The following is a 14,406-nucleotide window of genomic DNA, read 5'->3' on the forward strand; positions in this document are numbered from 1 at the left end:
ATAAGCAAAGTAACTGCATTATTTAATTTCTGCAGTGCATACTGATGTATAAAAGACATTTAAATACTAGTAATAAATGACCTTATAACACCAAATTCTTAATCTTTAACTCTTTCGACACAGGTTCGGTCCCTGGGACGGACCTCATAACCTCAGAAGCCTTTTGCACACAAAAAATTAGATTTTTTAATGAAGTATTTTTACTTATATTTGTCTGTGAAAATATAATTTTTTTTTTTAACTAGTCTGAGTACAAAGTGATTTTCATTTTAAAATTTAAAATACTTTTTTTTCTTTAAAAAATCTCGAATTTCTTTTGCACAACCTCTGAAATCTCCTAAATACATATATATATACATACACCTCTTTTTTCAATAAAACGTTATATTTTACCTGTTATTATATTTATTATTAGATTCTTCAGCCTGTAGACAACTTATTGAAGTAGAATGAAAAGAAAAATTGTAAAATCAGCAATATAATGAGCAGCTGTTTCCTTTTTCTTCATTATTGATCATGAAGTTTCAAAGTTCTTACCCTGACAGTTTGAACTGCTAAACATATCCCGTATATTTTCTGTGTTTATTTTACAGTCACCAACAAATTACAAACCCACTAACAAAAAAGCAATAAATCACCGCCCATGTTATAAGACTGTTTACGTACAACTGTAATACAAAACTCTCGGGCACACTCTTATAAATTATATTACCCTCTCTCATTTTCACCACACTTATTTGCCAACCAATAGAAACTGAGGTTGCACTACCATCTACTACACCATTTTAGATTTGGTTTAGAAAGTCTCCTTTCTCAAGTATTTTGCATTCTTCAAATTGGCGATCGGAGTGTGCAAAACGATTTTGGTAGTTACTTCAAAGTAAGTAATCATAATTTTTAGTACATATACATCTGTTCAATAATTTCGTTATACATTAGTTGATAAAATCCAGTGTAGTTGTTTCTGTGTATTAAAACATCATGTACTCCTTCTGAAATCTGTGATACACATTACAGAATATATTGTAACATATGTTTTTTCTTTTCTTTTCCAGTAAACAGCTTGGTTCAGGGTTCATTTTCACTATTCTTGGGTAGTTACTTCAAAGTAAGTAATCATAATTTTTAGTACATATATACATCTGTTCAATAATTTCATTATATATTAGTTGATAAAATCCAGTGTAGTTGTTTCTGTATAATAGATTATCGTGTACTTCTTCTGACATCTATGATACACATCACACTCACAGATTACATATATACACATGTAAAACAAATATACACATCAGAGAATACACTATGTATATATAATATATATATGTAATAATACACAACAGAGGATACATGTAATATACATTTAATGTTGTTTTTTCTTCTAGAAATGAACACATTAAAAAATAAAGCAAAAGAGCTGAGGAAAAAAAAAACTCAGTGAAGAAGAAGAAGAAGAGATACAGTTTCTTCTAAATGTGTACTTCTCATCTGATGAAGAAGGCATTCTGTCAGAGGAGTCTGATATTGATGAAGTTTCAGCTAATGTGTTAATACCTCTGACAGAATCTATCTATAAAACCAGATGGCAACCAAATCTAAAGCCAGCTCTTCTTGATTCTATCTTACGGACAGATCAGGAAATAGTTGGTGAAAGATCTTCATCAGATGAGGATGTGGAATCACCCAGGCCAGGTACATTAAGGCAACCTACACCACCACCACAGAGAAGAGGGGTAGAGCTACAGTATCTACTAAGACTGCTCCTTCCCAGCAGGAGAGGCCTCTCACCTGCAGTGACACTTGGACCTTGGTGCAAATCACCAAAGGAGAAGAACCTACCCATGTACTTCTGTTCAGTAGAAGCGAACCTGTGTCCCGACAGGTAACCTCTACTAATACAACTGTCGATTTGTTTAAACCTCCGTTTACATTTGAAACTTTAAATGTTATTGTTAGTAAAACAAATCATTATGCAAAATCTAAACAGCCACAACTGGAAGGTGAACCCCTGAAGAAGAAAACTATAAGATGGGCAAATGTTACCCATGAAGACATTTTGGTATATATTGGAGTAACAACAGGCATGGGACTCAAGCCCTCTCCTTTTTCTGACTAGTGGTCTACTTATCTTCCTTTCCATAATCCTTGGTTTACTAACATCTTCTCTAGAGACAGGTTTTTAGCCATCCATACTAACTTACACTTCAATAACAACACTAATGCTCTTTTTAGAACTGACCCTAATTATGACAAACTTTGTAAGGTTAGACCTGTCATAAAATCTTTTGCTTTACACTACTCTCCTAACAAGGAACTAATCATTGACGAACAGATGTTGGGCACAAAATGTCGAATTGATTTTCTTCAGTACATGCCCAATAAACCTGTCAAGTGGGGTATCAAGTTATGGGTCCTGTCAGAAATGTAAAATCTACACAGGCAAAGAGGAACAAATGCCACTAAAGGTTTAGCAGACAGTGTTGTGATGGAACTGATGGACAAGTACATCAGATTAGAGCACTGGGTTTTCATGGACAACTTTTACACTTCCCCTCGATTATTTGACAAACTACTGACTTTGAGAACCTATGCTTGTGGGACATGCAGGAAAGATAGACTGTATTTCTCACAGCAAGTGGTTTCTACAAACCTACAGAAAGGGGAAGCATGTTTTTTTAAATGTGGAACTCTGACAGCTCTAAAGTGGACTGACAAACGAGACATTTACGCACTTTCAACTTTACATTCTAGTACTATGACAACTGTGAAAAGAAGAGGGAGGGATACTGTGGTTACTAAACCTCAGTTAATTGTGGATTAAAATAAGTTTATGGGAGGAGTGGACCTAAATGACAAACACTTAAGTTACTACTCTACAACACGAAGGACAATAAAATGGTATAAAAAAATGTTGTTTTTTTCAAATTTTGGACTTGATTATTGTAAATGCTCACATTTTGTACAAACAACAGACCAACCAGCAAGCATTATCCCAGAAGGCCTTCAGAATGGACCTGGTCAGAGCTCTTGTTGAGCCTCTACTTCAAAGCAGACCAGGTTCTTCTGGTATACCACTCATTAGAACTGTACAAGACTCATCACCTCTGAAACTTACTCTTGGCAGGCACTTCCCAGGCACTAGAAGTCACAGGAAGAGATGTAGACTGTGCCTCCCAGAAAATAAAGTAACAACAAAATGTACACTGTGTAATGAATTTATCTGTATTAAACATATTGAAGAGTATCACACTAGTGTTCTTCTTCAAAGAAGTTGATACTACGTACAAGGTAAAAGTCTGCTCTTTTCCTGTGTAAACAGTTTTTGTTATGTTTTTCTTAAAAACACATCTTAGTAGCATTTTTTAATTGGTTTTTGACTTAAATATTTATGTAAAGTTTTTATTATAGTATTGATACACTTGTATGTACAATAGTGATTTTCCCTTTCATTTTGTCAAAATCAGTGTATAATGTTATACTGTATATGCTGAATTATTCCTTTTAGGCATGTATTATAATGTTGTACTGTATATGCAGTCATAAGTATGGCTTTTGCAGTTTTCTAAAATGTTTGTAATAAAATACACATCTATAAATTTCCATTCATTCATACAGCTTTTTCTTTGCACAACTTCATGTGTTTGTTTTTGATCATGCAATTTGTATGTACATTATTCCTTTTAGGCATGCATAAACATTTGTGCGTAATATTATTTCCCGATATTTATAAATTATTTTACCTTTCTAAATGTTATGAATAAACTTGTATAAAATTTTTAAGTTTCTAATGTTGTATAATTTGGTTTTAACTTACCTCAATTTAGACAATTAGAATAAAACAAATTCAGGGGACCTAGCTATGTATTGGCCTACAAAATACAAATGTAACTACAATACGAGTATACTGAAAATTACAATGATATTTCGGCTACCTCCGTTACATAAATATATATAAATATACTATTTACTCATAAATGCTTGAATTTTTGTTACATTTCTTAAAACATAGAAAGTAAATGAGAAATACACTGACAAACAAAGACTTTGAGTACATAACCATGTTCCGAAATGTTGCGCTCTTGCATCGAACTTGCTAAGCCTTGATGTAAGCCTCGTTTATTCTTCTGGGTGGAGGGGATAGAGATACTAATTTTTTTAGGATTCAAATATGAATTTTTGAAGACCAAAAGTTATCAAATTACTGTATTAGTACACTCAAAATCCCTGTAATTTAGTCGGGTCTCTAAAATAAACTGTATGTGGGTTAAAAAAAATCCCATTCCTGTTCAGAGCTACGACTAAATCATCACACTTCAATGGTTTTGGCAAAATTATTATTTTCTCCTTCAAGCTATTTATAAACAAATGTCAGAGTTACTTAGGGGGTGAAAATGTTCTTTCTGTTGGTTATAAGCAGTAGCTAATTAGTAGTAGGTGGGACTAGATAAGAGCTTTCAAAAGATTGGTGCAGTGGGAGGAGCCACTCTAGTAGACTCGCTAAAATATTGCTATCTGAGCAAATCATAGAGGAGGAAGGTTCTTATTTTATATTTAGCTTGTCTATATTTCAAATTCAAGTGTCTAATTCATTAGCTACTTATACATGTTGTATGGTGGGCATAATAAAATGGCAACTGAACAATAAGACAACTGGACGTGTTATGTGACACACAAAATCAATATTTAACATTTTTTCTTTACATTTCCTTTTAAATTAAGAAATTAAAACATATACATAATATCAAAATTTAAATTATAAACTAAATTTTGATGCCAATTTCATTGATGTAAGTAGTAGAAATGTTATTTAATAAAATTTTGAAAATAACGCTCCGAAATGTCGTGACATGTGCACTTTAACCTACCCGGGGCGAAAGGATTAATGCACTAATAACTTTTCACCAAAAATATTTCATAGGCAGTTTAACTGTAATTCAGAAGATGTTTACATATGCATGTATTATTTAGGTAAATTTATGTCCAACAGGTAAAGTATAAATATCTGCAATATGCAGCAGATTCATAAAATGTTTTGCAAAAGAATAAAAGTAACATGGATAACAAAGGAAAAATCAACAAATGTAAGTGAATAAACTAGAAAAGTAAAGTCCTTATTCAACACACAATGAAACCAGGGATCTTTGCTGGAGGAGCTTTGTTTAGTGTATACTGAATTTTGTCTGATGAAGCAATGAAAAACACTTTTTTACTGGATGAAGAAATGAGCAACAATAATGATATTAAATGTGATACTTAACAATCCTAGATTACCTACATCAATGATCATTCCCATTATAAATATTTATGAGAGATAAACGTCCTCCCCCTCATAGCAGTCTGTAGAAGTTTCTGTACCACTTCTTATACTTGGAGAACAATGATACAAGACAGTCAAATAAGTATAAGCCACAATGAAAAATTGTTTTAGCATGTAACCATTGTCTAAAATAGAGGATTACGATCTTTCACACCCTGTTTCTGAGGGTATCAACTAACTAGACACATTTATAAAAATGTTGAGAAAATTTAGCTGATTAAAAGTATTTTCTTTTCAAATTATGGAAAAGTGAAAGTTAACATTTTATTTACCTGCAAATGCATTTCCAATAGATACTCATCTTTCCACATACCATATAGCTAATACCTAGCACTACTGCACAACTTCGTGAAAAACACATTCATCTCAAGCAGGAACACTCTTCTGTAATACATATGGTAGTGCAGAAAATTAAATAAATTAACTGCATGACGATAAAATGTTGCTAAAGGTGGATGGAATGTAAAGGTTGCTCAACCAACCCACATAGTTGCGAAGGTCAGAAAACTATATACGTGTAGTATGACTAGGGTAATAGGTCAAGCTGTAAAGCACGAGAGAAAATACTTACATGGAATATCTAGAGAAGTGCCAGGTGCAGGAATGAATCATCCCAGATCTGCATCCTGAGAAGAACATAAGACCCATCTGGTTGGTTGCAGCCACCAGGAATGGTCTGTTTCTTAGTGTAGGAATGGCCTACAGTATATACATACACACACACATATATATATATATATATATATATATATATATTGTACTTGAGGCTGTTTACTTTTTTTTGTGTGTGGAATCTGCGAGACAAAAGAAATAATAAACAATTCACCTTTTCAGTCTCTCTAAAGACTGGAGAATGTTGATTGGAGGAAGAAGAAACTGCAATGTGGTATAAGTAATGTGATACAAAGGTGTTAGGGTTATCCACATCCCTCTTGCAATATCACATCCAGAGGATGTCAATGGCCAGGTGTGAGAGTCAACACCCATAGAGGAATAGTTAAGCTGGATGAATTGTTTAATCCAACCAGTCAAGGTAGAAGGAGATAAGTCATAAAAATAGAAATCACACAGCAAAAAATAAATAAATAAAAGGACAGTGTTGAAAAGGAGCATTGCAAGTGAGATAACAGGGAACTGTTCAAACTGTACAAAGGAGACTGTTGGGGTCTAAATAATTGTACAGATAAGAAAGAGACAAGAAGGTGATTGGAGAAAACATCAAATCACTCTCCGAAACAACTCAAATCTTGGGGAAGGAGGAGCAGTTTGAGAAACAAATCAGCATATCACTGTGGTAGAGAATGTGAGAGCCATCGAATGCAAAAAATACCAGTACCATGTCTCTCACAAGTGAGAAAGAGAAAAATATATGTCTCATAAGAAAGATGGTACAGGGAACAAGTGACCAAAGGTTCAAATGGAGAACATGTAAGAGCCCTGAGAACTAAACTGAGGTCCTAGTCCAGAAGATGAACTTGATAAGGACAATGACTGATTAGAATGGCTTTTAAAAGGTGCATAAGGACCACAGAAAGAAAAGGAGAATGGCCAGTGAAGCCACACAGTAACTGGTGATTATAGAAATGGGTAGTACACTCTTAAAAACCAGGTAATAAAGGAAGTGAGATGAGAAATAATCAGACAACCTGGAGGAACAAAGTGGTAAATGAACCAGCTTCCATTAATTATTAACTTGTTGTGATATATTCCAAGGCCAACAAGAGTGAGTTAGAAAACCTGTCCATCTTACAAGGTACCAGACAAAATACATGTGAAAATAAAGGTGTGGAATATCATGATGAAAGATGGATTCTGAAGCTAAGGTAAAAAAAAAGGGACCTCCAAGCTGGGAAACACTGAGACTTAACAATCGCCATGAGATGAAGGAGCAAAATCACAATTGAGCTAGTCAAAGAAGGAGAGTGAGAAAAATTTGGCCAAGAGTGCTGTGATTTACAAGAACACCATGAGAAGAAGATGAACACAAGGATAAGCATACAAAAAGAAGGTGGATCACTCCAAGCTCAAAGGGAAAAACTATCAGGTCCATGAAGTCTGGGACTGATGGTTAAAAAAAAAGTGGAAGTTTGGTGTAGAGTGGAGTTGAAAATGCATCAATAAGAGGGCTTCCAAAGTGGTAACAAATCCACAGAAACACTAGGAGATCAAGAACCACTCTATCTGAATGATTTGGTCCAGGTAAAACACCCAATTTGCCATTAAATTCAAAGCTCCCTGAACATGAAAAGCCAAAGTCCAGATGTTGTTGTCATTAGCACAAAAATGAACCTCATTAAAAATATGTAGAAATCCCAAGAGCAAGTACCTCCGTATTATTTGAAGTAAGAAATGACATTGGAATTGATGAAATAGATCAAAACAAGATGTCCAGGCAGCTATAACAAAAAATGATGGCAGGTCCATTGAAGTGCCCATATCTCAAGGAGGTTGATGTGGAAATATTATTTCACAGAAGACCAAACACAGAAAATGGTGAAGTTATCTAGAACTGCACCCCACCCAGCTAAAGAGGCATCTATGAAGAGGTGTAGGTATGGATGGGATGAGAAAGATGAATGTTCTGAATTGAGTAGTAATGTTTGAGCTACTATGACAGCAAGAGGTTAAGTGATGGAATTAGAGAAACAGAAGAAGACAACAGTGCCAGCATAAGAGGAATTGGCACCCTAAGCAAACTATACACCTGGTGCTCCCGCCAATTTCTCCTCCCCAACCACTTCCAGTGAAGTTTTACTTGTACTGATTTATTTTATACCTAAATTAAACAAAATGATAGTAAATGATAACAAATTTATTTTATTAATGTTTCACACTTTTCATCAAGCCTGGAACATAAATTACATTGCATCAAGTCTAATATCATTTATCATATAAGACGTGCCAATAAAATAAATCCTCATAAAACCAGTAAAATAGCAAAACATACATTAACAATTCAAGCTAATTTCTGTTAAAATGGCACTCAACCTTTAATAGCTTAATAGTTTTGGTTGGAAGAAAGTTGCATCACAGATATTTATGTATTAAAAGGTGTTGTATTGAAATACATATACTAAAAATGAGTAAATATTTTTGACATTTTGTGGAGTGCTCCCGGCCTAGCAGCCTGCATAATATTCAGTCTATAATAAAGTTAAAATGGTGTTACTGATTACTAAAATTTAATTTTATAGTTTACTAATTTTGTGCACCCCTAAATTTTGGTGCCCTAGGCAACCATCAAGTTCACCTAATGGTTGCGCCAGCCCTGGAAGACAGTAAATTACAGGGTACATTCCACTGATCTGTCAGAATCCACTGATTTTTTGTGTATGAAATATCTGTACTTTATCTATATATGAAATCTTTAATATATATATATATACACATATACACACACAAACACAGTTGGTCCGTTGTAAAATACTGAATAACGAATTCAGCAAAATGACATAGCATTATTCACACAACTAAATTAATTTAGGTTACTATAAGGTGAAGTAAAATGGACTCAAAACCCCATACATATTAAATACTTGAACAGCTTGCCCAATTTTGTGAATATACACTTAATACATTCAGCGTTCTGGTATGTATATTTGCATGGTTATATGGTGATTACAAGACTGTTCAAATTGATTGAGTCCAGCTCCATTGGTTAAAAAAGTATGATAAAACTCTTGTGCTGGGGTCGGCAACCTGAGGTTCTTTAAGGAGATTTTTGCAGCTCTCAGACTTTCCTCTTACTGTGAAGAAAAGTTGAAAATCTTTCAAGCACAATGGGTGTTAAAAATTTAATCTCAATACTTAGAGTTGTAAATCAGAAGACTTACCACTGTCCCACCGGGGGACTTTTTTTAGGTTAGACCATTATGGCCTATTGCAGCTCTCAAAATGTTTTGGTCTTAGACAAAACAAAAAAAAGGCTCTTTTTTTTTTTTTGAAGGGTTGCCGAACACTGCTCTATTGCTTTTACCTGAAGAAGGCAGGTTCATCTTTCTAAAGTTCTGTGGCTTTATTGGGTTTGTTTTAATTTTATTTGGATGAATATAATATTAGGTAGTAATTCTATAACATATTATGATCATATAAAATAAAATACATAAATGAGAATGAAAGAATAATTTTAAGTTATTAAGATAATACATACCACTAACAGTTCTCCACTCACTGAGTTCATCAGTGGAGGTTCTGGACTAAGTACAGCTGTTGCCATAACATAGCAAGATACTACTGTTCCCATTACAGAGAGTAGAGACACACCTTTCAGACACTGGATTTTACAAAACATTGCTATAAAGCAAGCTACAGGATTGGCCATACTAGATAGTGTGACAACCAGGTGGTAAGATTTGTCACCATATGGGAGACAGGAAAATGGCTGAAAAACAATGATATCATTTTATGCATTTAAACTTATAAAAAAAAACTAATACAATTAACAAAAAATAACAATTACATCTAGTTAAAAAATTTTCAAATAGCCTAAATTGTTAAACAGTTTTAGCATTTATGCTTAATACTATGCACTAGTTAGAAAATGTTCCATAGCTATAAGCATACAATGCACAGTGGTGGCTTATATACTTTTTGGGGAAGGGGGGAGTATTTTAAAGCAAATTTAATGTAACTGACCATTTACAAAAGAAAACATTCTTATTTTATTATTACAAAAAAGTTGTCTGATAATACTTTTTGTTGTGAATACAAATCACACTTTAACTAAACATCATCAAAATGTGACACCATCCTTGGCCTAAATAACTGCTGCTACATGTATTCTACAAGGCAGTCTTTCAACTAACTTCCAACAGTTTTCTCTATCACTGTTTCAAAACATTTATGAAACTTGTGACAACCAGAACACTCACTGCAATCTAATATTTGAAAATAACACCTTCAGATGGTCCAAAGATGTTGTATAGGGTTAAATCTGGGCTCTGGGTTAGCCATTCTAAGAAACTGAAAATGTTACTGTGATACCAGACATGGGTTATGTAAGTATGTAGCAGAAGGAATTACCCTAAAAAAAACAATACATTAGACTGTTGACTAACAAGTTTTGACACAACTCCATAATGATCTCTTGTTATCTATAAAGATTTAGCCTCACAGACGTTACACAAATGTAGAGGTGAATCTCACACAACACCAATAAACATGTTTCTGTATGTTTCTTTACTGCTTACAAACCCATAATGAGCAATCACTCTGAAACTTAACAAAAGCAGATCTTATTATTCCACAATAGAAACAACCATATCTAATGATTCCATTGTTGATGGGATTTACACCATGCAAAACAATGCCAAGCATTCTTAAAGGTAATTGGAGGTTTACACATCCTAGCCTCTTCCAAGTACCCACAGAGAGCACCCATACTGCTGCACTGAGTGTAGTATAGCCACTACAGATTTGTTGCAGAAACAATTTTTACAAATGAATGTTTATAATACTTTGATAACACTTTCAGTGAACGTAAACATTTTTTAGATGTTTTTCTATCAAGTTATTTATACCACTGAATTGTCTCATGCACAATAAATTGTGTGTAACAAAACACTGATTCTAAATCACTTCCAACTTTTCATATTCCACAGCCTATAAGCTCTCCTCTATCAAATTAATATAATTCAAGGTATTTTTGTATATTGTAAACACTTCCAAGTTCTAATATGGTTTGTCTCTGCATTTATACTTAATGATTTTCCTTGATTAACATGCTGGATGGATCATGTCACATCTTAAAGTCTCATGCTTTTAGCATGGTAGTGTTAATTTAATTTGTAATTGCACATGGCAATTTCCACATTGGGTAATTGGTTTAGGGAATGAGTTACCATCAGCATCAGGGTAGGCTGGCACTTTACAAGAGTTTTAAAAAAAAAGAATTGATAAATTCTTGAAAAATACAGGGTGGGTTTAAGTTTTTCTCATGGGTGCATATTTAACAAAAGTAAATCAGAGATACAAAAATATGTTTTGATATACTTATCTAATAAAGGATACTGACTTATTGGAAAGAGTTCGGGAAAGAACTACTTGGATGATTCTGGGGATGGAAAGGTAATCTTATGAGTATATTTCAAGATCTCTTACCTTATTTTCTCTTGACAAAAGATGGGTAACAGGTGATCTTATTGAAGTTTACAAGAATATATAGAAAGTCATTAGGATAAATGTTTGAATCCAAGTTTGGAAATTTATACTACCATGAAAAAAAAGGGTATTCTGATCTTTGATCTTTTTCATAGTTCATCAATTTCAAGTTTCAGATAAGTAATGAAATATTAACCTTTTATAGACGGGTCACGAGTGAAATGCCATGTTATCTCATTTGTTGACTCACATTCAAAATTTTATTGAACTACTATTTCATGACTTTATGTCAATAAGTTTAGTATCAAACTGTAGATTATAATTTAAATTTTAGTACTATACATTACTCAATTTCTTAATTTAAAAGTAAATATTAAAAAACACAGATAAACATCGATTTTTGTGTGTCATGCGGTATGTTGAATGCATTACTGGTTCAAATTAGATGTTTGTGAAGTCCAAATGCTAAGTCTATAGTTTTGTATGAATTAGAAACTCAAATTACTGATATTGACAAGCTATAATATAAAATAAGACGGTCTTATCTTTTCTATTTCCTAAGACATTGCTCATGTAATAAATTAAACACAGTGACACCCCACCCACCTCTTTCCATTTTTGGAAATGCTCCCTTATACACACTTACTTCTGTATATGACATGAATAACCAATTGGAAGCTCAGAATGTCCCCCTAGTGGCTTTCTCAGCCATTTTAAATTCTTAGGATGCCAATTCTTTCTTTTGAACCAAGATTTCAAGAAGGTAGGGTGCATCTTTAGTCTGCTCAAAATTTCATATTTTTTTTAGACTAAAGTAAATTTTAGTTACTAAGCTTGATAAATTATAGTAGAATTCTATGGTATTGATGTAGTAATTTATGATTTTTTGGTTATTCAAATGTACACATAAAACCTAAAAAAATTATTTTGTTTCATACCCTCCACATCCAAAATTTTTAAAGGCTTTGCAACCTGCATCAAGCAGCAACTGAGTACAAAGGTCGTAACTATAAGAGTTAATTGTTTGCTTTACTTCTTTATTTACTGTTCTATGTTTGAAAAAAATAAGTTTAAGAACTTATTTCAAAATAGCAATAATCTATATACATATATGATGTATAATAACTGAAATGTGACTGTATTTTACAAAATACTAGTCTACTAAAACATATCCAAGACAAGTTACTTTGTACAGACCAAAGTTCAGTTTAATGTTATTTGACACGGTAACATGAGTGCACATGAACGTGTCACTGTAACTTCCCTATTGTTAGCCAGGCATGGCTGAAAGGTCAATATAATAAAAGAATATATATATATATAAATGTATAATGTTATGAGATTTAAGCTATTTCGTCTAAACATTTATGTTTTCGTGTTATAATTTGTGTTCATTCTAGAATGAAAGAGGCATAATATATATATTTATTCTCCATTTTTTATGGTGGTTGTGAGATCAGCTAAATCTAACGAAACCATACAGAGGCTAATTATTGAAAATAACAGATAAAATACAAAGTTTTTCTTAAGAAATGTTTGATAACTATCTGTACATTATAAAGATTTTGCATGTTAAATTTAAAACTTTTCTGATGTATAAAAGTATTTTCAATTTTAAAATGAAAATTACTTTGCATGATAGATAGGCAACATGAAAAGAAAAAAAGGCATGAGAAAACATTGCTTTACAAACCTTAAAACTTAATAAAAAAAAATTATATTTTGCATATGAAAGCAGTGTAATGTTTACTGATAATCTGCCAAATTTCACTAACATTCGCTTTCTAATTTAAAAGTTATAGCATGAAAACTATAACAAACACAAAATGGTTACAAGGTCGGTCCCAAGGTCTGAGCCCATGCTGAAAGAGTTAAACACGTGTTTTTTTGTTTTTTAGAATATTCTGAAGACAATATTTCAAGGAGACAAAAGTTTAAGATTTGGAAAAGGCATGCTAGGCTCCAATGAAATTTTATTTTTGTAATAGTGACTGGCTCATGGAATGAGTTGCCATTAAGGGTGGGTTTAAGTTTTCTTTCATGAGTGTGTATGTGTGTGTGTGTACGAAAATATCCTTGAAGAACCAGATCATTCCTTGGTGTCTGTATATTACATTATATGGAATACTTTACTTCATAACATAATGTTTACTCATAATTTTAAATTGTATTATTTAGTTAGATATACAAGTATTAAAGATGGCATTCAGATGGACTGAAAATCATACTGTCATTTGGGATTCTTTTAGATCTGATCTTGATCATTTAATGTGACAAATGTAACCACAAAGATTCAGTTAAGGCAACTTGTGCAATACAAGTATTAATAATGACATTCGGATGGACTGAAAATCATACTGTCATTTGGGATTCTTTTAGATCTGATCTTGATCATTTAATGTGACAAATATAACCATGAAGATTCAATTAAGGCAACTTGTGCAATAAATTTTAAGATTGAAAATAAGACAAAATTTAAAATGCACAATAAAATTTTATTGGGACGATGGATAAATTTAAAAGACTACGTGTTTCAGTAGTAAAAACCTACATGACAAACTGGAAATTTTATAGAGAAAAGGTTTAACTCACTGTAAGCTGTGAGGGTGGTATGAGTATTATACATTGGAAGTCAATATTTCTTTCCAGAACTGTGCATTACCACCAGCTAACCCTTCATCTATATTCAACAAAGAATTATTTAATTTACAGCACAAAATTTCTACTGATTCTCTAATATTCAATTACGTAAATAACCTCAATGTTCTTTAAAGGCAATATTTCAAGTTATGTTTAGTTTGTCCAATATATTTTAGTTGCATTCACATCTAATTTGATATAACCATTTTTAACCTAAAATGTCTTTTTTTATCTTTAATGCTAGGAAGTATTTTTTTAATTTTGTTAATGATTTCAAAAAAAAAGAAAGAAAATTATGTTTTGAATATACAGTAGAACCTCGCAGTACGAGTTTAAATCGTTCCCAGACCGAG

General features: G+C 32.7%; 1 protein-coding gene across 3 annotated transcripts in view; it reads right to left on the reverse strand.

Annotated features, from left to right (window-relative positions):
- Window positions 1-14,406, reverse strand: part of LOC106468379 (solute carrier family 52, riboflavin transporter, member 3-B-like) — a 41,449-nt gene that overhangs the window by 19,216 nt on the left and 7,827 nt on the right. For all 3 annotated transcript variants that reach the window (XM_022396720.1, XM_013928801.2, XM_013928800.2), the window contains exon 4: window positions 9,465-9,695. In XM_022396720.1, the coding sequence (XP_022252428.1) occupies window positions 9,465-9,695 (231 nt within the window). The remainder of the gene's footprint in view (window positions 1-9,464; window positions 9,696-14,406) is intronic.

Source organism: Limulus polyphemus, unplaced genomic scaffold (genome assembly GCF_000517525.1).
Source record: "Limulus polyphemus unplaced genomic scaffold, Limulus_polyphemus-2.1.2 Scaffold2985, whole genome shotgun sequence".
Classification (NCBI taxonomy): Eukaryota; Metazoa; Arthropoda; class Merostomata; order Xiphosura; family Limulidae; genus Limulus; species Limulus polyphemus.